Source organism: Caloenas nicobarica, chromosome 32 (assembly GCF_036013445.1).
Source record: "Caloenas nicobarica isolate bCalNic1 chromosome 32, bCalNic1.hap1, whole genome shotgun sequence".
Lineage (NCBI taxonomy): Eukaryota > Metazoa > Chordata > Aves > Columbiformes > Columbidae > Caloenas > Caloenas nicobarica.
In genome coordinates this window covers 410,874-436,255 of record NC_088276.1, presented here as the reverse complement: position 1 = coordinate 436,255, position 25,382 = coordinate 410,874, and the positions used below count along the sequence as shown (strand labels likewise).

General features: G+C 62.9%; 5 protein-coding genes across 5 annotated transcripts in view; 2 read left to right on the top strand and 3 right to left on the bottom strand.

Moving 5' to 3' along the window:
* The first annotated feature begins 374 nt into the window (after positions 1–374).
* TAF6L (TATA-box binding protein associated factor 6 like) lies at positions 375–5,677 on the top strand. Its single transcript, XM_065654137.1, is given in 11 exon segments — positions 375–542; positions 633–719; positions 2,360–2,510; positions 2,625–2,675; positions 3,707–3,801; positions 3,894–3,968; positions 4,062–4,282; positions 4,385–4,517; positions 4,619–4,747; positions 4,838–4,982; positions 4,985–5,677. Coding segments are annotated over 11 exon segments (1,815 nt in total). The 5' UTR covers positions 375–395; the 3' UTR covers positions 5,566–5,677.
* Positions 5,678–6,118: 441 nt separating this feature from the next.
* On the bottom strand, positions 6,119–6,916 carry TMEM223 (transmembrane protein 223). Its single transcript, XM_065654138.1, has 2 exons — positions 6,611–6,916; positions 6,119–6,505 (listed from the first exon to the last, which is right to left on the bottom strand). The coding sequence occupies exons 1-2, from the start codon at positions 6,882–6,884 to the stop codon at positions 6,204–6,206; spliced, it is 576 nt and encodes a 191-aa protein (XP_065510210.1). The 5' UTR covers positions 6,885–6,916; the 3' UTR covers positions 6,119–6,203.
* Positions 6,917–7,051: 135 nt separating this feature from the next.
* NXF1 (nuclear RNA export factor 1) lies at positions 7,052–19,229 on the bottom strand. The gene is made up of 21 exons (XM_065654146.1): positions 19,157–19,229; positions 18,177–18,366; positions 17,963–18,095; positions 17,014–17,097; positions 16,826–16,930; positions 16,642–16,722; positions 15,910–15,979; positions 15,697–15,785; positions 14,088–14,195; positions 11,408–11,517; positions 10,126–10,162; positions 9,714–9,782; positions 9,556–9,611; positions 9,345–9,452; positions 9,198–9,256; positions 8,376–8,491; positions 8,263–8,305; positions 8,109–8,181; positions 7,406–7,588; positions 7,260–7,320; positions 7,052–7,179 (listed from the first exon to the last, which is right to left on the bottom strand). The coding sequence occupies exons 1-21, from the start codon at positions 19,185–19,187 to the stop codon at positions 7,141–7,143; spliced, it is 1,845 nt and encodes a 614-aa protein (XP_065510218.1). The 5' UTR covers positions 19,188–19,229; the 3' UTR covers positions 7,052–7,140.
* Positions 19,230–19,913: 684 nt separating this feature from the next.
* Positions 19,914–24,364, bottom strand: STX5 (syntaxin 5). The gene is given in 10 exon segments (XM_065654050.1): positions 19,914–20,193; positions 20,675–20,796; positions 20,918–21,014; positions 21,067–21,179; positions 21,836–21,856; positions 21,858–21,893; positions 21,982–22,041; positions 22,043–22,099; positions 24,004–24,074; positions 24,169–24,364. Coding segments are annotated over 10 exon segments (933 nt in total). The 3' UTR covers positions 19,914–20,033.
* Positions 24,365–24,696: 332 nt separating this feature from the next.
* Positions 24,697–25,382, top strand: part of SPTBN2 (spectrin beta, non-erythrocytic 2) — a 40,200-nt gene continuing 39,514 nt past the window's right edge. Inside the window, exon 1 of the mRNA XM_065654049.1 lies at positions 24,697–24,828. Within this exon, the coding sequence (XP_065510121.1) occupies positions 24,697–24,828 (132 nt within the window). The remainder of the gene's footprint in view (positions 24,829–25,382) is intronic.

The following is a 25,382-nucleotide window of genomic DNA, read 5'->3' as shown; positions in this document are numbered from 1 at the left end:
TGCACCCCACGACCCAAACCCCGAGGGCTGCCTCTCTTTCTTCCTTCCCTTCTTTCCTTCCTTTCTTCCTTCCTTTCTTCCTTTTTCTTCCTTTTTCTTTCTCTGTTTCAATAGGGTGCTGTACTGGCTCCCAGGGTGGGCGGGGCCGGGAGGCGGGGTGGGCGGGGCCAGGGGGTTGGGCGGGGCCGGGAGGCGGGGTGGGCGGGGCCACGGGGTGGGCGGGGGCCGGACGGTGGGGTGGGCGGGGCCAGGGGTGGGTGGGTCCAGTGGTGGGCGGGGCCTGGCGGCGGGGCGGGCGGAGCCAGGGAGTGGGCGGGGCCGGGGGCCGGGGGGGGGGCGGGTCCTGGCGCCGGGGTGGGCGTGGCCAGGGGTGGGCGGGGCCCCGTGGCGCGGCCATGGCGGAGCGGGAGGAGCGGCGGTTCGTGGAGCTGCCGCGGGAATCGGTGCGGTTGATGGCGGAAAGCACCGGGCTGGAGCTCAGCGACGAAGTGGCGGCGTTGTTGGCCGAGGACGTTTGCTACCGGCTGCGGGAGGCCACGCAGGTACGGCCGGCGGGGCGGGGCGGCGTCGGTCCCGCTCACGGCGCCGGCCCCGCTGACGGAGCCGGTTCCGTGCCCGCCCCCCCCCACCAGAACAGCTCCCAGTTCATGAAACACACGCGGCGGCGGAAACTCACGGTGGAGGATTTTAACCGGGCCCTGCGCTGGAGCAATGTGGAGGTGACTGGCCGGGAGCGGCCCCCCCCACCTCACCCCCCCCCCATCTCCCGAGGTGCTGGAGACCGTGGCAGGGCTGGGGACATGGGGACATTGGTGGGGACATGGGGACCATGGCAGGGCTGGGGACATGGGGACATTGGTGGGGACATGGGGACACTGGTGGGGACATGGGGACCATGGCAGGGCTAGGGACATGGGGACATTGGTGGGGACATGGGGACATTGGTAGGGACATGGGGACCATGGCAGGGCTGGGGACATGGGGACATTGGTGGGGACATGGGGACACTGGTGGGGACATGGGGACCATGGCAGGGCTAGGGACATGGGGACATTGGTGGGGACATGGGGACCATGGCAGGGCTGGGGACATTGGTGGGGACATGGGGACACTGGTGGGGACATGGGGACCATGGCAGCACTGGGGACATGGGGACACTGGTGGGGTTGGGGACATGGGGACCATGGCAGGGCTGGGGACATGGGGACATTGGTGGGGACATGGGGACCATGGCAGGGCTGGGGACATGGGGACATTGGTGGGGACATGGGGACATTGGTGGGGACAGGGGGACACTGGTGGGGACATGGGGACCATGGCAGGGCTGGGGACATTGGTGGGGACATGGGGACCATGGCAGGGCTGGGGACATGGGGACATGGGTGGGGACATGGGGACCATGGCAGGGCTGGGGACATTGGTGGGGACATGGGGACACTGGTGGGGACATGGGGACCATGGCAGGGCTGGGGACATTGGTGGGGACATGGGGACCACGGCAGGGCTGGGGACATGGGGACATTGGTGGGGACATGGGGACACTGGTGGGGACACGGGGACCATGGCAGCACTGGGGACATGGGGACACTGGTGGGGTTGGGGACATGGGGACATTGGTGGGGACATGGGGACACTGGTGGGGACATGGGGACCATGGCAGGGCTGGGGACATGGGGACATTGGTGGGGACATGGGGACACTGATGGGGACATGGGGACCATGGCAGGGCTGGGGACATTGGTGGGGACGTTGGTGGGTTTGGGGACATGGGGACCATGGCAGGGCTGGGGACATGGGGACACTGGTGGGGACATGGGGACACTGGTGGGGTTGGGGACATGGGGACATTGGTGGGGACATGAGGACACTGCTGGGTTGGGGACATGGGGACATTGGTGGGGACATGAGGACACCGGTGGGGCTGGGGACATGGGGACATTGGTGGGGACATGAGGACACCGCTGGGGTTGGGGACATGGGGACATAGATGGGGACATGGGGACACCAGTGCGGCTGGGGACATGGGGACATTGGTGGGGACATGAGGACACCGCTGGGGTTGGGGACATGGGGACATTGGTGGGGACATGAGGACACCGCTGGGGTTGGGGACATGGGGACATTGGTGGGGACATGAGGACACCGGTGGGGCTGGGGACATGGGGACATAGATGGGGACATGGGGACACCGGTGGGGTTGGGGACATGGAGACACCGCTGCGGCTGCATCCTGCGCGCTGCTCCCAGCTCCACCCATCGCTGCGGTGGGTTGGGGGTCCCTGGGGTCGATGTGACCCTGGGGAGGGGGTGGTGGCTTGGGGTGCGTGGTGGGGGAGTCGTCACCCCATTGTCCCCCCAGGCCGTGTGTGGCTACGGCTCCCAGGACCCCCTGCCCTTCCGCGCCGCCAAGGAGGGCGAGCTGTTCTTCCCTGAGGACCGGGAGGTGAACCTGGTGGAGCTGGCGCTGGCCACCAACATCCCCAAGGGCTGCGCCGAGGCGGCCGTGCGAGGTGGGGGCTCCCCGCCCCGTTCCCCAGGGACCCCCCCGACCCACCGCAGCGATGGGTGACACCGGGGGAACGGGCGGGGAAACCGCTCACGGCCGCCGCCGCCTCCTCCCGCAGTGCACGTGTCCTACCTGGATGGAAAAGGCAACGTGGAGCCGCAGGGCGCCGGTGAGCGATGGGCAGGGGGGCGACGCCGGGTTTGGGGGGCCCGTGTCCCCTCCGTGGGGACAGTACTGTTCAATATATTCACCAATATATTCATCAATATGTTCATCGACGGCACTGGAGGCTGCGCGGCCGTCCAGAGCCCTGGGCGGGGGGGAATTAATGGAACAGAACAAGGGCGAGTGTAGAGTGTTGCAGCGAGGCCAAAAAACCCAAAATTGGTTCCCCTGGGGCCGCCATGTTGACCCTGAGGTGATTTTGGGGCATTTAGACCCTGAGGTGATTTTGGGGCCATTTTGACCCTGAGGTGATTTTGTGGCATTTTGACTCTGAGGTGATTTTGGGGCCGTTTTGCCCCTGAGGTGATTTTGGGCCGTTTTGCCCCTGAGGTGATTTTTACACCATTTTGCCCCTGAGGTGATTTGGGGCCGTTTTGCCCCTGAGGTGATTTTGGGCCGTTCTGAGGCAGCTCGGGGGTCTCTCCCTTGTTCCCCCCCCTCTGCTCTGCCCTGGTGAGGCCACATCTGGAATATTGTGTCCAGTTCTGGCCCCTCAGTTCGGGACAGGAACTGTTGGGAGCCCAGCGCAGCCACGGGGACGCTGGAGGGAGTGGAGCAGCTCCCGTGTGGGGAACGGCTGAGGAGCTGGGGCTGTGAGCTGGAGGAGAGGAGACCGAGGGGCGACCCTTCATGGTTGTCAGTCTGGAAAGGGGCAGCGTCAGGAGATGGAGCCATTGCTGACAGCCAGCGACAGGCCAAGGGGCAGTGGGTGCAAACTGGGACACAGGAGGTTCCGCTTGAATATGAGAAGAAACTTGTTGCCGGTGAGGGTGCCAGAGCCCGGCCCAGGCTGCCCAGGGGGGTTGTGGATCTCTGGATCTGTTCACACCCGCCTGGTTCTGTGTAACCTCACCTGGGTGCTCCTGCTCCGGGGGGGGGGATTGGGCTGGATGAGCTTTCGAGGTCCCTTCCAACCCCTTGACATTGCGGGATTCTGTGACACTCTTTGGGGTGACATCCCCCCATCCCCTGCAGTGCCCAGCGCCGTGTCCACGCTGACCGATGACCTGCTCAAGTACTATCAACACGTCACCCGCGCGGTGCTGGGCGACGACCCCCAGCTCATGAAGGTGGGTGTGATGGGGAGACCCCCCCCCCATACACACGCAATCCCCAGCACACCCGGGTGGCGCTGACCCCCCCGCCGTGTCCCCACCCACAGGTGGCTCTGCAGGACCTGCAGAGCAACTCCAAGATCGCCGCCCTCCTGCCCTATTTCGTCTACGTGGTCAGTGGGGTGAGCGTGGGACAAACCGGGGGGTCGCCAGGTCTGCGTGGGGCTGCGGGGGGGTGCAGCTCCCGCTGAGCCCGTCCCCGCTCGACGCCGCAGGTGAAATCCGTGAGCCACGACCTGGAGCAACTGAACCGGCTGCTGCACATCGCACGGAGCCTGATCCAGAACCCGTTCCTGTGCCTGGGCTCCTACGTGCGCAGCCTCATCGGCAGCGTCCTGTACTGCGCGCTGGAGCCGCTGGCCGCCTCCATCAACCCGCTCAACGACCACTGGACGCTGCGCGACTACGCGGCCATGCTGCTCAGCCGCATCTTCTGGTGGGGGGACCCTCCCTTTGGGGGGACACGGCGGGGGGACCCCAGCACGGCAGGGGGACCCCAGCACGGCAGGGGCTGCAGCGTCATCCCTGTGCCCCACAGGACCCACGGGGACCTGGTGAGCGGGCTCTACCAGCAGATCCTGCTCTCGCTGCAGAAGGTCCTGGCCGACCCCGTGCGCCCGCTCTGCTCGCACTACGGCGCCGTCGTGGGGCTGCACGCGCTGGGCTGGAAGGTGAGGAGGGGGACGGGGCGTGGGGGCCGAACCACCTCCCCACGGCCCCCCGAACCCCCAGCTCCCCGCCTTGTCCATCTGTCTGTCCGTCCCCCCCGCAGGCGGTGGAGCGGGTGCTGTACCCCCACCTCCCCACCTACTGGGCCAACCTGCAGGCCGTGCTGGACGACTACTCGGTGTCCAACGCGCAGGTCAAGGCCGACGGGCACAAGGTCTACGGCGCCATCCTGGTGAGGGACCCTGGGCCGGGGGGGGCCCCCCCTGGTTGGGCGAGGGGCTCCTGTGCTCCCCAATTCCAGCACCATTTCCCCCCCCGACAGGTGGCTGTGGAGCGGCTGCTGAAGATGAAGGCGCAGCAGCCGCCCGCCCCGCACCCGGACGGCTCCCCCCGGCACAGCCCCAATCCGGACCCCCCGCCCGACGGGGCCTGCGGCCTCAGCCGCCCCCTGCTCCAGCTGGGGGGCAGCGGGGCCCCCCCTCGGCAGCCGCCCCCACGCCGCCCGCCCTCTCCCTCCACGACATGTACCGGGAGCTCTACGACTTCTTTGGTGACAGCCTGGCCACCCGCTTCGGCACCGGCTCCCCGGCCCCGCCGCCCCCCAGGCTCCCCGAGGGCGCGCGCAGGGACCCGCCGGCCGAGGGGGGGACGCGCAAGATGCCGCAGCTGACGGCGAACGCCACGGGGAGCCCCCGCAACGAGGACACGCCGCCACGCGGAGACCCCCCGGCCGCCCGCCCGCTGCACCGGCCCCCCGGCCTCCCCTGGCCCCGCGGGGCCCCCCGGCAGCCCGGCCACCGCCCGGGCGCCCGCGACGTGTTCCAGAAATGCCGCCTGGCGCCGCGCGGCGCCCCCCGCTTCAGCTTCGTCATCGCGGGGCGCCAGGCCGGCCGGCGCTGCCAGGGCCGCCGCTTCCAGACCAGCTTCCCCCAGCACCACGGCCCGGGCCACGTCTCCCGGTACGCGCAGAAGCTGCCGGTGATCGGGCGCACGGCGCGGCCGGCGCGGCGATGGCCACGGGCCGAGTACTCGCTGCTGCTGCTCCTCTGAGCGCTCAGCGTCACCAGCGTCACTGCGTCCCTCGGTGAGATCCCAGAAGCGCCGCTGACCACCACAGCCTCTGGCTGTAGCGCGTCCGCTGGTCAATAAAAGTCTGTCCGCTGATGGCACCGAGGGTTCGTGGCCGCGTCCCCGGCATGGCAGGAGACGGGCGGCGTCCGTGTGTCCGTGTCCTCGCAGGCGAAGCCGAGATCTGGCTGCCGAGGGAGGGATGAGCGGGTGGGCAGGTCGTGGTTGTCCTGCTGGAATTTCAGTGTCCCCTGTCCCCGCATCTAAAACTCTTTTGGGGTGCTGAGCTTTGTTATTCAAGATGATTGAGCAGCAGAGGAGACTGGAGCGCTCAGCGCTGGGCGGAGGGGTGCGCCCGGCCGCCTGGGTCCCTCCACGTTCCTCAGGTGGAGCTAATGAGGCTAATGAGGCCGGGGGAAGGGAACACAGGACCCCCCCCACCTACCAGCACCATCTGCAGCTCCACGGTGACCCCGACGAGGTGGAATTGCGGGGAGGGTCTCCCAACGCGCTCTCCACGAAGCAGACGGACGCGTGAGCGGCTCAGGGTTTATTGGGGGGGGGCGACAAGGGATGAACAACGACCGATCCCGTTCTGCCCCCCGCCCCGACAAACCGTCCTAGAGGTTGCGGTAAGCGCCGACGGTGATGTCGAAGAGCCGGGGGTGGCAGAGCTGCCCCCCGCGCTTGTCCAGCAGGAAGAAGAACGGGCGGCCCCGCACCTTGATGGGGACGGCGGCCGGAGCCTCGGAGCGGTGCGCGCGGCAGGAGACGTGGCGAAGCGGGACGGTGAACGTGGGGCCCCGGCCCAGCCCCAGCGGCCCGTGGGTGCTGATGGTCACGGCCGTGCCCCCCCGGAGCAGCGTCACCCGGCGAACGGCGCGGAGCGGGAACAAACAACCGGCCGCCACGATCAGAGACCCTGCGGGGACCGGGGAGGGGAACGGGGCGACGGGTCAGCGCGGCCCGGGGAGGGGGGGGCGGAGCGCGGCCCGGCCCCCGCTCCCTTCAGCCCCGGCCCCGGTACCGAGGGTGAGGCAGGAGGCGGTGAAACCCAAGCGCCACTTGTGATCGCGGGGCCGGAGCGGGTCGTCAGGCCCGGGACCGGCGGCGGGACGGAGCGCCGTGAAGGCGAAATGAGCCAGGTAGGTCCAGAAGAGGCCCTGCCCCGCGCAGAACAGCCCGGCCAGGCGGAAGAAACGGTCCCGGTCGTGGCGGAACAAAACCACGTCCCGCGGTACCGCCGCTTCCAGCGCCGCCCCCGCCGCTGCCGCCGCCACCCGGGCCCGCGGCGCCGCCATGGCCACCGCGGCGCCCCCACTTCCGGGCCGGCCGCCCCCACTTCCGGGCCGGCCGCCGCCACTTCCGGGCCGGCCGCCGCCACTTCCGGCCGCCATCTTTGTGCCGGGCGTGAAGCCAAGCCGCCCTTAACCCTCCCCGCCCCTTAAAGGCGCAGCTGAAACGGGTCGATTTATTGATATATCGATTTATTTACAAAACGGTGCGGAATAAAACGCCGGGAGGAGGGGGAAGGAGCAGGGACGGCCTGGGCGCCGCTCACTTGAGAAACGCCACCTCTGGGATCTTGCCTTCCATCTGCAAGAGAGATGGGGGGCGGTGGCTCAGCCGCGGTCTTGGGGAACCCCCAGGTGAGGGGTCCCCCCCGCCAAACCCACCTTCAGCTGCGTGAAGACCTGCCCGGCCCGGCCATAGTCCCAGTCGTTGTCCTGCAGGCACCTGGGCGGGGATGAGAGGGTGAGTTTGGATGCGGGGGTCACCGTTACGGGGGGGTCCCTGCGATGGGGGGATCCCCAGGACTCACTTCTGGGACCACTCGAGGTTCATGCCGGACTGCATGGAGAAGGCGGCCAACATCTCCTGCTGCTCGGCCGAGAGCGTGGGCACGGGGCTGGACGAGGGGGTGGGCGCGGGCACCAGGAACGCCTTGCGCGTCTCCTCGCTGGTCGCGTTGCGCACGAACAGCTCGTCGTTCACGATGCACAGCCTGAAAACGGTGGCGGGGGGGGGAAACCGGGGTTGGCGGCCCCGCTCCCACCGCTCTGGGGACCACGACACTCGTGACTGCGGCCACCCCCCCCAAAACGCATCACCCCAGGGTTCAGAGGGACCCTCGTGCGCTCCAGGGGGTCAAAAAAGCCGAAAACCTCCCGGTTTGCGTCACAAACAAACACGGACAGCGCAAGGAGGGACGGGACCCTGAACAGTGCGCTGGGTTTTGGGCCCAAAACACACCGAAAAATTTGTTCCTCAGTTCTAAGAACTACTTCTTTAGCTCTAGTCTAAATCTTCTCTCTCAAACCACATCGAAAAATTTGTTCCTCAGGTCTAAGAACTTTTTCTTTAGGTCTAGTCTAAATCTTGTAGTTTAAAGCCCCCCTCGCCCTGGCTAAAAAGCCCATTCCCGTTTTTCTTATTGGCACTAAAAACCTGCAGGAGGGTCTGAGCTCAAAGACACCGAACGATGAATTCCCGGGGAACGTCCCGGTGAAAACGGCGGCGCTCACCCGGTGTTCCCAGCCGGGACGGCGATGAACATCCGCGTGAAGGCGCGAACCGAGTCCCGCGACTTCCCGTCCACTGCGGGAGGAAGAGGAGGCGGCGGGAGGAAGGGCTGCGCGAGCTCGGGGCGGGCAGTGGGTTTTTGGGGGTAAAACTCACCTTCCTTGAAGATCCCGTGGACGGCGAAGCACAGGAGGGTGTTCTGGAAGGGAGAGGAGCTGTGTCAGTGCTGGGGGGGCGCACAGGCCATGTCCAACCCCCCCCCAACTCACCGTTTGGGCACAAATATCCACCATGAAGGAGTTGACGTCGTGTTGGGTTTTGGGGAGCTCGTTGAGAAAAGCCACCACGTTAAGCCGCGTGTGTTTGAGGAGCTTGAAGCGCATGGCTGCGGGGGGGAAAGGCTGAGAACCCCCCCATTAACATGTCCCCCCATTAACGAGCCCACCCGTTAACATATGCCCCATTACCCCATTAACACACCTCCCATTAACGTGCTCCCCCATTAACAAGCCCCCCCATTAATGTGACCCCCCCATTAATGAGCCCCCTCCATTAACATGCCCCCCACGTTAATGAGCCCCCCCTTAACGTGCCACCCCATTAACATAGCCCCCCATTAATGAGCCCCCCATTAACGTATCCCATATCCCTCCATTAATATGCCCCCTGCATTAACGAGCCCCCTCTTAATGTGCCCCCCCCTTAATGTGCTCCCCCACTAACATGCCCCCCCTTCAACATACCCCCCCTTCATTAATATGCCCCCCCATTAACATCACCCCCCCATTAATGAGCCCCCCCATTAACATACCCCCCCATTAATAAGCTCCTCATTAACATATCCCCCCCATTAACGGGCCCCCCCATTAACAGGCCCCCCCATTAATAAGCCCCATCCATTAACATGCCTCCCGCTTTAACGAGCCCTCCCCTTAATGTGCCCCCCCCTTAACATACCCCAACTTCATTAATGTGCCCCCCCATTAACATACCCCCCCCCATTAACATAGCCCCTCATTAATGTGCCTCCCCCATTAACATAACTCCCCCCATTAACGTGCCCCCCCCCCAAGTTTTGGGATGAAACTCACTGGGATCCTTCAGCTTTTTCACGTTCCTGCTGTCCTTGAAATACTCGTTCAGGCTGTTCCTGGGGGGGGACGCGGCTGTCAGGGCTGTGCTGGTGGGGGGGGGATCCTGCTTCCCGCCTCCCCCACCCCCCGAGCGAGGGGCCGCACCTGGGGGGGGCCTGGGGGGCGAAGGGGATGCTGAGGGAGCAGCAGGCGCCGTCGTGATACGCGTCCAGCAGCCCCTGCCGGTCACTGGAGTCGTAAATCGAGTAATACCTGGCGGGGGGGGACACACGGAGAAGGGTGAGGGGGGGGAATGAGGGCGTGGGGTGAGAGGGGGGGCTAAAGAGAGTGGGGGTGAGACCCCCCCGGCACTCACTGCTGTAAGAACCGCAGCACCAAAACCTTCAGGTCATCTGAGCCAAAGTAGCTGCCCTAAAAACACAATAAAATGGGGTGCGGCACAGTGGTGACCCCCCCCAGGTGAGTGACACCCCCCGCCCAGACTGGGCTGAGGGGTATGGGGGGGGTCCCCACCTTGCAGGGCGGCAGCGTCGTGGGGGCCTCCACGTCGAAGGCGATGGGGGGGGGGAGCTCGTGGCCGTCCTGGGGGGCAAAGATTGGGATGAGGGGGGAGAGACGGCGATGGGGGGCAAAGATGGGGATGGGGGGCACAAAAATGGGGGGGCAAAAAGGGGATGGGGGAGAGACAGGGACAGGGGGGCAAAGATGGGGATGGGGGGACAAATATTGGGATAGGGGACAAATATTGGGATGGGGGGACAAAGATGGGGAGGCAAAAATGGGAGGGGGGGGAGAGACGGGGATGGGGGAGAAGATGGGGATGGGGGGCAAAGATGGGGATGGGGGGACAAATATTGGGATGGGGGGACAAAAATGGGAGGCGGGGGAGAGACGGGGATGCGGGGGGCAAACCCCCCTCGCTCACCAGGCGCAGCAGCTTCGGGAATCTCTCTCTGACGGAGCTGCCGGGAGGGACAAGAGTCACCCCGGGCCCAGTCGTCCGCCAGGACCAGCCCTCGCCCACCCCCAGCAAACACCAACCCCCTCCCCACCCTGGGGCCCTCCCCCCGGCACCGTGGGGTCTCAGCGCAAACGGCAGGGGCCGCGCCACAGCTGCATCCCCCTCCCCGAGTCACAGCCCCTTCTTGGGGGGCCAGCACCGTCCCCCCCAACCCCGGGCTGCCCCTGCCCCTTCTGGGGGGGGGGGGCGCGTCTCGATGTGGGCAGGGGGGGCGTTTTTGGGCTTACCTGGCTCGTACTCACCTGGCTGCGGGTGCCCAGAGCGGCGGGAGGGGGGGGGGGACAAGGACAAACTCCCGCTGGGTCGTGGCGCAACCGTTGGCACAAACCGGCTGTTTTCAGCTGCAGAGCCCCCACGTTTGGGGAACCCCCCAAAAATGGAGCGAGCGGGGCGGGGTGGGGGGGGAAAGCCAGGGGTGGGGCTGGGGGGGGGGGAAGGGGAAAGCCTCTTCTCCTTCATTCCGCTCCCTCCCGGCTCCGCTTTCGGGCTCCAGCTGCACCCGAAGCCGAGGCCGCCGCTCGCGCTGGGGGCCGGCGGTGGCACCTCCAGGGGTGTCGCGGGGGGGCCTGCTCGGTGCCAGCGGCTGCAAACAACCTGCCCCCCCCCCGTCCTTTTTTCCGCCCCGGCAGCGTTCGGCCACTGCACGGCTGTGCCTGTCTTAGGTTGTTCCTCCCGTGAGGAATCTTACCCGTCTCTGGCTAACCAGCCCTCGTCGAGGGCCGAACGCGGGCGGAAAAAAACGAGGATGGTGGGGGGGGGGACATCTCTGCGGGGGGAGGACGGGGGGACGGCAACGCCGTGTCCCCCCCTGCGCCGTGTCCTCCTGCGCCCCCCGAACGCCGGGGGGGCGGCGAAAGCCCCGTCTGCGCGGCAGAGGGGGCAGCAGCTGGGGGGGAGCGGGAGGCTCCGGAGAAGAGGCTGAAGATGCTGAGGATGAGGAGGAGGAGGTGGGGAGGAAGGCGAGGGCTCCGCGCAGCTGAAAAACAGCGGCAAACGCCTTCACGCCACGACCAGGGGCTGAGGAGGGAGCTCTGGGGGGGCATCTGGGCACCGGCGAGCAGACAGGGGGTGTTTTTTTTTTTTTTTGGGGCGGGGGGAATGGCCTTTTCGTCGTCCTGCCGTGTCGCCCCCCGTGGAGCAGGGGCGGCCCACGGGCCCCTGGGGCCGCCCCAGGCCCAACACTGACCTGATGTAGCTGGACTGGTCCCGGAAAGCGTCGCAAAGCGGGTTCCCGTCGAGCCAAAGCTCCTCCAGTTTGAGCCCCTTCACCTTGTCCAGCTCCCGGTCGGATTTTAACTGGGGGTGGGAGGGAAGGAATCACAGAAACACAGAGTGTCACGGACTGGAAGGGACCTCGAAAGATCATCTGCCCCGGAGCAGGAGCACCCAGGTGAGGTTACACAGAACCAGGCGGGTGTGAACGGATCCAGAGATCCACAACCCCCCTGGGCAGCCTGGGCCGGGCTCTGGCACCCTCACCGGCAACAAGTTTCTTCTCCTATTCAAGCGGAACCTCCTGTGTCCCAGTTTGCACCCACTGCCCCTTGGCCTGTCGCTGGTTGTCAGCAATGGCTCCATCTCCTGACGCTGCCCCTTTCCAGACTGACAACCATGAAGGGTCGCCCCTCGGTCTCCTCTCCTCCAGCTCACAGCCCCAGCTCCTCAGCCGTTCCCCACACGGGAGCTGCTCCACTCCCTCCAGCGTCCCCGTGGCTGCGCTGGGCTCCCAACAGTTCCTGTCCCGAACTGAGGGGCCAGAACTGGACACAATATTCCAGATGTGGCCTCGCCAGGGCAGAGCAGAGGGGGGGGAACAAGGGAGAGACCCCCGAGCTGCCTCAGAACGGCCCCAAAATCACCTCAGGGGCAAAACGGCCCCAAAATCACCTCAGGGGCAAAACGGCCCCAAAATCACCTCAGGGTCAAAACGGCCCCAAATCACGTCAGGCTCAAAACAGCCCCAAAATCACCTCAGGTTCAAAACGGCCCCAAAATCACCTCAGGGGCAAAACGGCCCCAAAATCACCTCAGGCTCGAAACGGCTCCAAAATCACCTCAGGGTTAAAACGGCCCCAGAATCACCTCAGGGGCAAAACGGCCCCAAAATCACCTCAGGGGCAAAATGGCGCAAAAATCACCTCAGAGGCGAAATGGCCCAAAATCACCGCAGGGCTCCAAATGTCACTAAAATCACCTCAGGTTCAAAATGGCCCAAAATCACCTCAGGGCTCAAAACGGCCCCAAAATCACCTCAGGGTCAAAATGGCGCAAAAATCACCTCAGGGTCAAAATGGCCCAAAATCACCTCAGGGTCAAAACGGCTCCAAAATCACCTCAGGGCACAAAATGCCCCAAAATCACCTCAGGGTCCAAACGGCCCCAAAATCACCTCAGAGGAGAAATGGCCCAAAATCACCGCAGGGCTCCAAATGTCACTAAAATCACCTCAGGGTCAAAATAGCACCAAAATCACCTAAGGGCCCAAAATGCCCCAAAAATCACCTCAGGGTCAAAATGCCCCAAAAATCACCTCAGGGTCAAAACGGCCCCAAAATCACCTCAGGGTCAAAACGGCCCCAAAATCACGTCATGGTCAAAACGGCCCAAAATCACCTCAGGGGCAAAATGGCCCCAAAATCACCTCAGGGGCAAAATGCCCCAAAATCACCTCAGGCTCAAAATGGCGCAAAAATCACCTCAGAGGCAAAATGGCCCAAAATCACCACAGGGCTCCAAATGTCACTAAAATCACCTCAGGGTTAAAATGGCCCCAAAATCACCTCAGGGTCAAAATGGCACCAAAATCACCTAAGGGCCCAAAATGCCCCAAAAATCACCTCAGGATCAAAATGCCCCAAAATCACCTCAGGGTAAAAATGGCGCCAAGATCACCTCAGGCTCAAAATGGCGCAAAAATCACCTCAGGCTCAAAATGGCCCAAAATCACCCAGGGTCAAAATGGTGCAAAAATCACCTCAGGGTCAAAATGGCCCAAAATCACCACAGGGCTCAAAATGGCCCAAAATCACCTCAGAGGCGAAATGGCCCAAAATCACCGCAGGGCTCCAAATGTCACTAAAATTACCTCAGGGTCAAAATGGCACCAAAATCACCTAAGGGCCCAAAATGCCCCCAAAATCACCTCAGGATCAAAATGCCCCAAAATCACCTCAGGGTAAAAATGGCGCCAAGATCACCTCAGGCTCAAAATGGCACCAAAATCACCTCAGGCTCAAAATGCCCAAAAATCACTTCAGGCTCAAAACGGCCCCAAAATCACCTCAGGCTGAAAATGGCCCAAAATCACCTCAGGGCTCAAAACGGCCCCAAAATCACCTCAGGGCTCAAAACGGCCCAAAATCACCTCAGGGCTCAAAATGGCCCAAAATCACCTCAGAGGCGAAATGGCCCAAAATCACCGCAGGGCTCCAAATGTCACTAAAATCACCTCAGGGTCAAAATGGCCCCAAAATCACCTCAGGATCAAAATGGTGCAAAAATCACCTCAGGGTCCAAATGGCCCCAAAATCACCTCAGAGGAGAAATGGCCCAAAATCACCTCAGGGTCAACATGGCGGCCCCAGGGGAACCAATTTTGGGTTTTTTGGCCTCGCTGCAACACTCTACACTCGCCCTTGTTCTGTTCCATTAATTCCCCTCCGGCCAGGGCTCTGGACGGCCGCGCAGCCTCCAGTGCCATCGAGGAACATATTGATGAATATATTGGTGAATATATTGACGGACATATTGATCAGTACTGGCCCCAGGACACAGGCCTCAACTGGACTCTGCCCCACTGACCACGACCCTCTGGAAGAGGAGGGTGAGGGGCCGGGGGGGTCTGGAGGAGGCGGGGGGGCACCCACCTCATTGCGAGAGAGGTCGAGGATTTTGAGGCCGGCGGCTTTGAGAGGCAGCTCGGAGAGATCGTCCAGGCGGTAAAGCTTGTTGTGGCTGAGGTTGAGGGACTGGAGCTGCGGGGATAGATGGGTTGGGGGGCAAAGAGGGGGTTGGGGGGCACAAAGAGGGATTTGGGGGGCACAAAGAGGGGGTTTGGGGGGCAAAGAGGGGATTTGGGGTGCAAAGAGGGGGTTGGGGGGCACAAAGAGGGGGTTTGGGGGGCAAAGAGGGGATTTGGGGGGGCAAAGAGAGGATTGGGGGGCACAAAGAGAGGGTTTGGGGGACACAAAGAGGGGGCTGGGGGGGCAAAGAGGGGATTTGGGGGGGCAAAAAGGGGATTTGGGGGGCACAAAAAGGGGATTTGGGGGGGCAAAGCAGGGGTTGGGAGAGCACAAAGAGGGGGTTGGGGGGGCACAAAGAGGGGATTTGGGGGGCAAAGAGGGGATTTGGGGGGCAAAAAGGGGATTTGGGGGGCACAAAAAGGGGATTTGGGGGGGCAAAGCAGGGGTTGGGAGAGCACAAAGAGGGGGTTGGGGGGCAAAAGAGGGGGTTGGGGGGGCACAAAGAGGATTTGGGGGGCAAAGAGGGGATTTGAGGGGGCAAACCAGGGGTTGGGAGAGCACAAAGAGGGGTTTGGGGGGCAAAGAGGGGGTTTGGGGGGGGCAAAGCGAGGGTTGGGAGGGCGCAAAGCGAGGGTTGGGAGGGTGCAAACAGGGGGTTTGGGGGGCGCAAAGGGGATTTGGGGGGCACAAAGAAGGGGGTTTGGGGGGCAAAGAGGGGATTTGGGGGGGCAAAGCGAGGGTTGGGAGGGTGCAAAGAGGGGGTTTGGGGGGGCAAAGCGAGGGTTGGGAGGGTGCAAAGAGGGGGTTTGGGGGGCAAAGAGGGGGTTTGGGGGGGCACAAAGAGGGATTTGGGGGGGCACAAAGGGGATTTGGGGGGCACAAAGAGAGGGTTGGAGGGCACAAAGAGGGGGTTTGGGGGGCAAAGAGGGGGTTTGGGGGGCAAAGAGGGGATTTGGGGGGCACAAAGAGAGGGTTGGGGGGCACAAAGAGGGGGTTTGGGGGGCAAAGAGGGGATTTGGGGGGGCAAAGCGGGGGTTGGGAGGGCACAAAGAGGGGGTTGGGGGGGCAAAGAGGGGGTTGGGGGGCACAAAGAGGGGGTTGGGGGGCACAAAGAGGGGGTTTGGGGGGCACAAAGAGGGGGTTTGGGGGGGCAAAGAGGGGATTGGGGGGGGCAAAGAGGGGGTTTGGGGGGCACAAAGGGGATTTGGGGGGGCAAAGAGGGGATTTGGGGGGGCAAAGCGAGGGTTGGGAGGGTGCAAAGAGAGGGTTTGGGGGGCAAAGAGAGGGTTTGGGGGGCAAAGAGAGGGTTGGGGGGCACAAAGGGGATTTGGGGGGGCAAAGCAGGGGTTGGGAGGGCAAAGAGGGGATTTGGGGGGGCAAAGCGAGGGTTGGGAGGGTGCAAAGAGGGGGTTGGGGGGCAAAAAGAGAGGGGTTGGGGGAACAGGGGTTGGGGGATGCAGGGGGGGTTTGGGGGGCCGCAGGGGGTGTTTTGGGGGTTCCGCGTCCCCCCCACCTCGGGGATGTTCTCCTCGATGATGCGCAGCACCGCCTGCATGCAGCTGCGCTGGTTCAGCACCGCGTCGATGCCCTGAGACACCAGATCTGGGGGGCAGGGGGGGGAAAGGGGGGTGAGGGGCCGCCTGGCGCAGCCCCCCCCGGCACAGCCCCCCCCCACCCGGCACAGCCCCCCCCGGCGCGTCACGGCCTCGAGGGGAGAAACTCTTACCCGGGTCCACGCGGAGGCTCTTGAGGTCCAGCGCTCGCTGCGACCCGTCGTATCTCTTGCTCATGCAGAGCTGGAGCGAGGAGGAAGATGAGGAGGAGGGTGAAGACGAGGAGGAGGGTGAAGACGAGGAGGAGGGTGAAGACGAGGAGGAGGGTGAAGACGAGGAGGAGGGTGAAGACGAGGAGGAGGGTGAAGACGAGGAGGAGGGTGAAGACGAGGAGGAGGATGAAGACGAGGAGGAGGATGAGAATGAAGATGAGGAAGAGGAAAAGCAGGAGAAGAAGGAGAAAAATGAGAAAGAGAATGAATATGACAAGGAGGTGGAGGATGAGGAGGAGGATGAAGATGAGGAGAAGGAGAGTGAGGAGGAGGATGAGAGTGAGAGTGAGGAGGAGGAGGAGGAAGACGACAAGGAGGAGGATGAGAATGAAGATGAGAAGGAGAAGGATGAGGAGCAGAATGAGGAAGAGAATGAGAATGAGGATGAAGATGAGAAAGGGGAGCATGAGAATGAGGAGGAGAAGGATGAAGAAGAGGATGAAGATGAGAAGCAGGAGAATGAGGAGGAGGGTGAGGAAGATGAGGAGGAGGGTGAGGAAGACGAGGAGGAGAGTGAGGAGGAGAAGGACGAGGACGAAGAGGAGAATGAAGAGGAGGAGGAAAATGAAGATGATGAGGAGGGGCAGGTTCTGCCCACCTCCCTGCCCAGAACCGCCCGTCCCGCTCGCTCACCTTCAGTTGCTCGATCTCCTCCGGTTTCAGCTCGTTTTGCAGGGACTGCGGCGGAGCCGATGAGTTGATCACGATCACCACCTACCAGAGCCGAGCGTGAGACGCTGCGGTCCCCCCGGCAGGGAGACGGACGGACGGACGGCTCGCGTCCATCTGTCCAGGCAGCGCGGGAGGAGCCCCCGACCTTGTAGTTGTCCCTGTCGGTGATTTTGCGGGACACCTGCTTGAGGGCGCTGGCGGTGGTGGCGTCTTCCACGTAGAACTGGGCCCGGTTGTGGTCGTAGTGGAACTGAAAAAGGGGCCGTTTTGGGGCTGGGGGGCCTGAGATCCCCCTGGAACGGGATGGGGAACAAAACCTGGGGTCCCACTCACCTCAACGGGGGTGAAGGGGACGCTGCAGAGGTTCTGGATAGAGCTCAGCAGCCACGACTTGTCGTATTTCTTTCCATAGGGGATCTAAGGGAGAAAAGAGAAAAGACACAAAAAACAAAAGACACAAAAGACAAAACAGAGAAAAAAGAGCGAAGAAAGAAAAAAAGGTGTAAAGAGGAAAGAAAGAAAAAGAAAAAAGTGAGAAAGGAAAAAAGATAAAATGGAAAAAAGATAAAAGGCAGAAAATATAAAAGGCAAAAAGACACAAAACAGAAAACGCACAAAAGAAAAAAGGGAGAAAAATGAAAAGGGAGAAAAAAGAAAAGGATAAAAGAACACATAAAAGAGAAAAAAGAAGAGAGAAAAAAGAGAGAAAAAAGGAGAGAAAAAAAAGACACAAAAAGACAGACAAAAGAGAGGAAAAAGAAACAAGAAAAAAGACAAGAGAAACAAAACAGAATAAGAAAAAATAAGAAAAAGCAAAAAAAAAGAAAAAAGAAAAGACAGAAAAAAAAAGAGACAATACAGAAAACAAGAAAGTGAAGCAAGAAAAATTAAAGAAAAAAGAAATCAAAAAAGAAACAAAAATAAGTAGAGAATACATGAAAAATGGAAAGGGGCCTTAGCCCAAAGGGCTCAGTGGTTCCTCCCCGACATTCCCCCCAGTTTCGTTTCCCTCCCCGACATTCAAGCCCCAATTCCAGCACTTTCACGTCCTTTTTCCAGTTCCAGGGCCTGCAGGTGCCATGGTGACGGTGACACTGCAGCGGTGACAGCGTGACAACGACACCATGACAGTGATACCATGACGGCGACACCGCGATGGGAACACGGTGACCGTAACACCATGACAGCGACACCGTGACAATGACGCCGCGACGGTTCCACGGAAACGGTGACACAGTGACGGTGCCCCCGGCCTAGCCCCCCATCCCCGCGCGCCACTCACCGTGATCTTGAACCAGTTCCTGCGGCCGCCGTCGCGGCTGGTGCCGCCGCCACCGCGCTCCGGGGCCGGCAGGTCCCGTCTGACCGTGATGTGGATGTTGGCCGTGCGGTTGGGCCGGGGGCCATACGGCAAACTGGGAACACTGGGGTGAGACTGGGGGCACAGCCGCCCCCCAGGAGCCACCAGCCCCCCAGCCCCAGCCGCCCGAACTCACTATCGCCCGCGGGGTCCGTCGTGGGCTTCGCTCATGGGGACGTCGCCATCGTCGTCGTCCGGGCGCGCGCGGGGGCCGGGGCGGCTGCGGGGGCGGTGGTTGGGCTCGCTGTACATCTTCCCGCGGAACGGGCCACGGCCTTTCTTCCTGCGGCCCGAGAAGCCTCGGCCACCCACGCGGTCATCGTGCTCTGCCCGGGGAGAGCCGCCCTCAGCGCCCGGCAAAGCGGGGGCTCCCACCACGGGCGCCCCTCTCCCCGGCTCCCCTCCCTGTTCCCTCTCTCCATCCTCAGCTCCTCTCCACATCCCCATCCCCTCTCCCCATCCCTCTCCTCATTCTCTCTCCCCATCCCCGTTCCCTCTGCCCATCCTTCTCCTCATTCTCTCTCCCCATTCCCAATCCCTCTCTCCATTCCCAATCCCTCTCCTCATCCCCTCTCCCCATTCCCTCTCCCCATCCCTCTCCCCATTCCCTTCCCCATCCCCTCTCCCCATCCCCATCCCTCCGCTCATTCCCATCCCTCTCCCCATCCCTCTCCCCATCCCCATCCCTCTCCCCATTCCCAAACCCTCTCCCCATTCCCTTCCCCATCCCCATCCTTCTTCTCATCCCCATCCCTCCGCTCATTCCCATCCCTCTCCCCATTCCCTCTCCCCATCCCCATCCCTCTTCTCATCCCCTCTCCCCATCCCTGACCCCTCTGCCCATCCCCAGCCCCTCTCCCTGTTCCTTGTCCCCTCTCCCTGACCCCCCGCCCCCTGTTCTACCCCCTCTCCTCAGCCCCTCTCTCCCTCTTCCATCCCGTCCTCTCAACCCCCGTCCCGGCCTCACCGACCAGGCCCCAGCGCCGCCTCCAACCGTCCGGGGCCTCCAGCTCCCCGCTCCCCGCCGCCGCCCGGCCCCGGGGCTCCCCCCGCGCCGCTCCCGCCCCCGCTCCCCGCCGCCCCGGCCCCGCGGTCCCGCCGCCCCGGCCCGCTCACCGCTGTATCCCCCTTTCCCCTCCTCCGCCATCGCCGCCGCTCCGGCACCCGCGGCCTCAGCGCCGCGCCACGCCCCCCGCGTCACTTCCGCCCGGAGGTCACCGCCGCTGCGCATGCGCGTTCGCTCCCACCCGCCTCCCGGTACCCGTCCCCAATCCCCAGGACACGGGTTCGATTCCGCCTGGGGAAGAAAAGGCGTCACGCGGAGGTCCCACGACTTTAATGCGGGTCTGCAGCCCCCCCCCGAGGGTCACAGTGTCCTCCGGGGGCCATACAGCGTCACCGGGGTCCCACAGTGTCCCCCGGGGGCCGTACAGCATCACCGGGGGCCGTACAGCGTCACCAGGGTCCCACAGTGTCCCCCGGGGGCCATACAGTGTCACTGGGGTCCCACAGTGTCCCCCGGGGGCCGTACAGCATCACTGGGGGCCATACAGCATCACCAGGGTCCACACTGCCTCCCGGGGGGCCATACAGCGATACCAGGGTCCACAACCCCCCCCAGGGTCCCACAGCTTTACGGGGGCTGCAGCCCCCAGGGGTCCACAACGTGGGGGCGGCGGGGACGGTCTGGCAGCATCCCCAGGATTCCGCCCCCCCAGAGGGGTCCGCGGCCACCATGACCGGGCAGGACGTGGGGACCGGCCTCAGCATAGGCTGCGGGGGGGTTGGGGTGCTGCTCCTGCCCCAAGAGGGGGACAAGGGGGTCCCCAGGGCTGGGTTGGGGTCCCTGGGGCAGGTTGGAGTCCCAGCAGGACCCTGCCCCTCCCCGTACAAACGTCCGTCTCCAAGCCCCGCAGAGCACAGACTGAGTCCGTCTGTCCGTCCCGGCCGGTGAGACGAGGAGCGGGGAAGAGGAGGAGGAGGAAGAAAAGGCTCAGGCCAGGAAGACGACGAAGACGATGAAGAAGACGATGAGGATGAGGAAGATCTTGACCATCAGCCACCGGTTGGACGTGACCGACTGGAAATACTTGAGGATCTCGCCGTGCGCCGCCTCCACGTTCAGCTGCGCGTCCTCCACGCTGGCGTCGATCCTGCAGGCGTGGGGGGACGGTGAAGGGACGGACAGGCGGACGCGGGGAGGACAGACAGACGCCAGGGAGGGGTTTGGGGGGGTTCCCTGGGGGCAGGAGGGCGATTGGGGGGTCCCTGGGGGGCAGGAGGGGGTTTGGGGGAGTCCCTGGGGGGCAAGAGGGGGATTGCGGGGGTCCCTGGGGGTGGTGTGGGGGGGCTTGGGGGGTCCCTGGGGGTGGGGGGGGCTCTGGGGGGGTCCCTGGGGGTGGGGGGGATTGCGGGGGTCCCTGGGGGTGGTGTGGGGGGTTTGGGGGGTCCCTGGAGGGCAGGAGAGGTTTGGGGGGTCCGAGGTACAAGAGGAGTTTGAGGGGTCCCTGGGGGCAAGAGGGTTTTGCGGGGTCCCTGGGGGGCAGGAGGGGGATTGGGGGGTCCCCGGGGGGGTGGGGGGAGATGGGGGGGTGTCCCCTCATGGGACAGGAGGGGAACGGGGGGTCCCGGTACCTCTGGATCGTCTCCTCCTGCTCCTTCACCATGTGCGCCAGTTGCTGGAAGATGGAGCCCAACTCCACGATGGTGGATTCGATGTTCTGCATCGTGTCCGCCCGGCTCTGGATGTAGGAATCCTGTGGGGACAACGTCAGTCCTGTGTCCCCCCTCCCTCTAACGTCCCTTGAGATGGGGGGGACACAGACGTGTCGTTTTGTATGTGTGCGTGTGTCCCCCCAGCGGCTCCACATCCCCCACCTGCTCGTCGATCAGCTGCAGCTGTTGGCTGGTCCGCGCGTCCATCTCAATGGCCACGGCCCCCCCGCGCTGCGGCTCGTCTGCAGCACCGTGGAGCCTGGGCGGGGGGGGCAGCGGGGGGGAGGGGTCAAAGGGGGGATGGGGGGCACAGACCCCCCCACCCCAAATCCCGGCACTCACCCAGGTTGCCGGCAGCGAGGGGTAAAGCGGAGACGGGGGCGCGGGAGAAATGCTCACGGCGGCTTCGCTGCTGCTTCAGGTTCTGGGGGGGGGAATGGGGGGGTCAGGGGCTCAAGGGGAGCTCAGGAGGGTCAGGGGGTGCGGGGGGGCCGGGGGGGTCAGGGGAGGTTGGGGGGGGGGCTCAGGAGGGGCTGGGGGGTCAGGGGGGGCCAGGGGAGTCTCGGGAGGATCATGGAGGGCTGAGGTTCAGGAGGGTTTGGGGGGAGCTCAGGAGGGCCGGGGGGGCTCACGGGGGGCTGGGGAGGGTCAGAGGGGGCTCAAAAGGGTCAGGGGGGGTTGGGGGGTTCAGGGGGGCTCAAAAGGGGCTGGAGGGGCCAGGGGGGCTCAAGAGGGTCAGGGGGGTTTGGAGGGAGCTCAGGAGGGCCGGGGGGGGCTCACGGGGGGCTGGGGGGTCAGAGGGGGCTCAAAAGGGTCAGGGGGGGTTGAGGGTTCAGGGGAGGTTGAGGAGGGTCGGGGTGGCTGGGGGGGTCAAGGGGGGCTCAGGAGGGGCTGGGGGGCTCAGGAGAAGTTGGGGAGGTCAGGGAGGGCTGGGGGTTTGGGGAGGCTCAGGAAGATTGGGGGGTTCAGGGGGGCTCAGGAAGATTGGGGGCTCAGGGGGGGCTCAGGAGGATTGGGGGGGGTCGGGAGGGCTCAGGAAGGTCGGGGGGGCTCAGCAGGGTCAGGGGGGTCAGGACTCACCTCTGTCCGCACTTCCAGCACACGATTTGAAATCGTTGGACATGGAGGCCAGTTTGGACTGCGGAGGGAAGCGGGGGGGAAATCAGCCAGCCGGGGGGGGCGGGGGCTGCGTGTCCGTGTGTCCCCCCCGCCGTCCCCGTCCCCACCTGCAGCGACACCACGACCGTGTTCGAGTGGCTCTGGACGTGCCGCCCGCTCTGGCCCCCCCCGCGCCCGAACCACGTCCTGCAGCTGCGCGATCTGCTTGTTCAGGCTGTTGATGTCCTGCGGAAACGGGACGGGGGGGTCAGGGACACAGAACCACAGAATCTCAGGGGTTGGATTGACCTCGAAAGATCATCTGCTCCGGAGCAGGAGCACCCAGGTGAGGTTACACAGAACCAGGCGGGTGTGAACGGATCCAGAGATCCACAACCCCCCTGGGCAGCCTGGGCCGGGGCTCTGGCACCCTCACCGGCAACAAGTTTCTTCTCATATTTAAGCGGAACCTCCTGTGTCCCAGTTTGCACCCAGAATCACCTCAGGGGCTCAAAATGCCCCAAATCACCTCAGGGGCAAAACGGCCCCAAAATCACCTCAGGGGCAAAACGGCCCCAAATCACCTCAGGGGCAAAATGGCGCAAAAATCACCTCAGAGGCGAAATGGCCCAAAATCACCGCAGGGCTCCAAATGTCACTAAAATCACCTCAGGGTCAAAACGGCCCCAAAATCACCTCAGGGCTCAAAATGCCCCAAAATCACCTCAGGGCTCAAAATGGCCCCAAAATCACCTCCAGGGCAAAATGGCGCCAAATCACCTCAGAGTCAAAATGGTGCCAAATCACCTCAGGGCAAAACGGCCCCCAAAATCACCTCAGGGCAAAACAGCCCCAAAATCACCTCAGGGTCTAAATGGCCCCAAAATCACCTCAGGGTTAAAACAGCCCAAATCACCTCAGGCTCAAAATGGCCCAAAAATCACCTCAGGGTCAAAATGGCCCAAAAATCACCTCAGGGTCAAAATGGCCCAAAAATCACCTCAGGGCTCAAAATGGCCCAAAATCACCTCAAGGTCAAAACGGCCCCAAAACCACCTCAGGGTCCAAACGGCCCCAAAATCACCTCAGGGTCCAAACGGCCCCAAAATCACCTCAGGGTCAAAATGGCCCCAAAATCACCTCAGGGGCGAAACGGCCCCAAAATCACCTCAGGGTCTAAATGCCCCAAAATCACCTCAGGGTCACACGGCGGCCCCAGGGGAACCAATTTGGGTTTTTGGCCTCGCTGCAAGACTCTACACTCGCCCTTGTTCTGTTCCATTAATTCCCCCCGCCCAGGGCTCTGGACGGCCGCGCAGCCTCCAGTGCCATCGAGGAACATATTGATGAATATATTGGTGAATATATTGGTGAATATATCGGTGAATATATCGACGAATATATTGGCGAATATATTGGCGAATATATTGGTGAATATATTGGCGAATATATTGGCGAATATATTGGTGAATATATTGACGAATATATTGACGAATATATTGACGAATATATTGACGAATATATTGAGGAATACATTGGTGAATATATCGACGAATATATCGACGAATATATTGACAAATATATGGGCGAATATATTGACAAATTATCGGCGAATATATTGGTGAATATATCGGCGAATATATTGGTGAATATATCGGCGAATATATTGGTGAATATATCGGCGAATATATCGACGAATATATTGACGAATATATCAGTGAATATATTGACAAATATATTGACGAATATATTGACGTACATATGACGAACATATTCACGAATATATTGGTGAATATATCGACGAATACATTGGTGAATATATCGACGAATATATTGGCGAATATATCAGCGAATATATCGGTGAATATATTGACGAATATATTGGTGAATATACTGATGAATACATTGGTGAATATATTGACGAACATATTCGTGAATATATTGGCGAATATATTCGTGAATATATTGGCGAATATATTCGTGAATATTAACGAATATATTGACGAATATATTGATGAATATATTGGCGAATATATTGACAAATATATTGACAAATATATCAGGGAACATATCGGTGATCATATCGATGAACATATCGAACAGCACTGGCCCCAGTGCGTCCCCCCCGTCAAGGCGTGTCCCCCCCTCACCTGCTTGATGATGTACGTCAGCTCCTCGATCTCCACGGCTTTGTCGTCGAAAAGCGACTTTCTCTTGGCCACTGGCAGCAGCAGGGGGGGACAGTGAGGCCGGGGGCGGGGGGGGGGACACAAGCCCTCCGACCCCCCTACTCTGCGCCCCCCAGCCCCACTCACAGATCGTCAGCTTCTCCAGTTTGGCGAACGTGTTGCTCAGGTCCTTCCCGATGCGCCTGGGGACGGGGTGGGGGGCGCTCAGGGTGTCCCCGTTCCTGTCCGTCCCCGTCCCCCCCCCCGCCTCGCTGTCCTGCACTGGGGACCCCCCACCGCCCTCCCCTTCCTCGCCCACAGGAGGAGCCCATCTCCCTCCCATCCCTCTTCTGTCTCCCCCACAAACCACCCCCAGGGACCCCCAAACCCCCCCCACCACCCCCAGGGACACCCCCAAATCCCTCCTGCCCCCAGGGACCCCCAAACCACCCCCAGGACCCCCAAACCCCCCCCACCACCCCCAGGGACGCCCCCAAATCCCTCCTGCCCCCTGGGACCCCCACACCACCCCCCAGGGCCCCCAAAACCCTCCTGCCCCCAGGGACCCCCAAACCACCCCAGGGACCCCACCCCCCCAGGAACCCCCAACCCCTCCTGCCCCCTGGGACCCCCCAAACCACCCCCTGGGACCCCCCAACCCCCCCCCCCCCCACCATGGGCCCCCCCATAAATCCCTCCTGCTCCCAGGGCCCCCCCAAACTGCTCCCACACCCCGGGAACCCCCCAATCCCCTCCTGCCTCCTGGGACCCCCCAAACCACCCCCAGGGCCCCCCAAACCCCCTCCTGCCCCCTGGGACCCCCCAAACCACCCCCAGGGCACCCCAAACCCCCTCCTGCCCCCTGGGACCCCCCAAACCCCACCCCCACGGGCCCCCCCATAAATCCCTCCTGCTCCCAGGGCCCCCCCAAACTGCTCCCACACCCCGGGAACCCCCCAATCCCCTCCTGCCTCCCTGGGACCCCCAAACCACCCCCAGAGCCCCCCAAACCCCCTCCTGCCCCCTGGGGACCCCCCAAAGCCCCCTCACCACCCCCAGGGACACCCCCAATCCCTCCTGCCCCCCGGGACCCCCCAAACCACCCCCAGGGACGCACCCAAACCCCCTCCTGCCCCCTGGGACCCCCAACCACCCCAGGGACCCCCAAACCCCCCCCAGGAACCCCCAAACCCCCTCCTGCCCCCTGGGACCCCCCAAAGCCCCCCCACCACCCCACGGACGCCCCCAAATCCCTCCTGCCCCCCAGGGACCCCCAAACCCCCCTCTTGCCCCCTGGGACCACCCAAGCCCCCATCCCAGGGGCCCCCCCCATAAATCACTCCTGCTCCAGGAACCCCCCC

Coding starts and splice junctions, on each gene's coding strand:
- TMEM223 (XM_065654138.1), bottom strand. CDS start 6,884: ATGGCGGCGCCGCGGGCCCGGGTGGCGGCGGCAGCGGCGGGGGCGGCG. Junction 6,506..6,610: donor CGCCTCCTGCCTCACCCTCG/GTACCGGGGCCG, acceptor CGGTCCCCGCAG/GGTCTCTGATCGTGGCGGCC.
- NXF1 (XM_065654146.1), bottom strand. CDS start 19,187: ATGGCGGAGGAGGGGAAAGGGGGATACAGCG. Junction 18,096..18,176: donor GACGGACCCCGCGGGCGATA/GTGAGTTCGGGC, acceptor CAGTGTTCCCAG/TTTGCCGTATGGCCCCCGGC. Junction 7,589..8,108: donor GTCCCGGCTGGGAACACCGG/GTGAGCGCCGCC, acceptor CACCGTTTTCAG/GCTGTGCATCGTGAACGACG.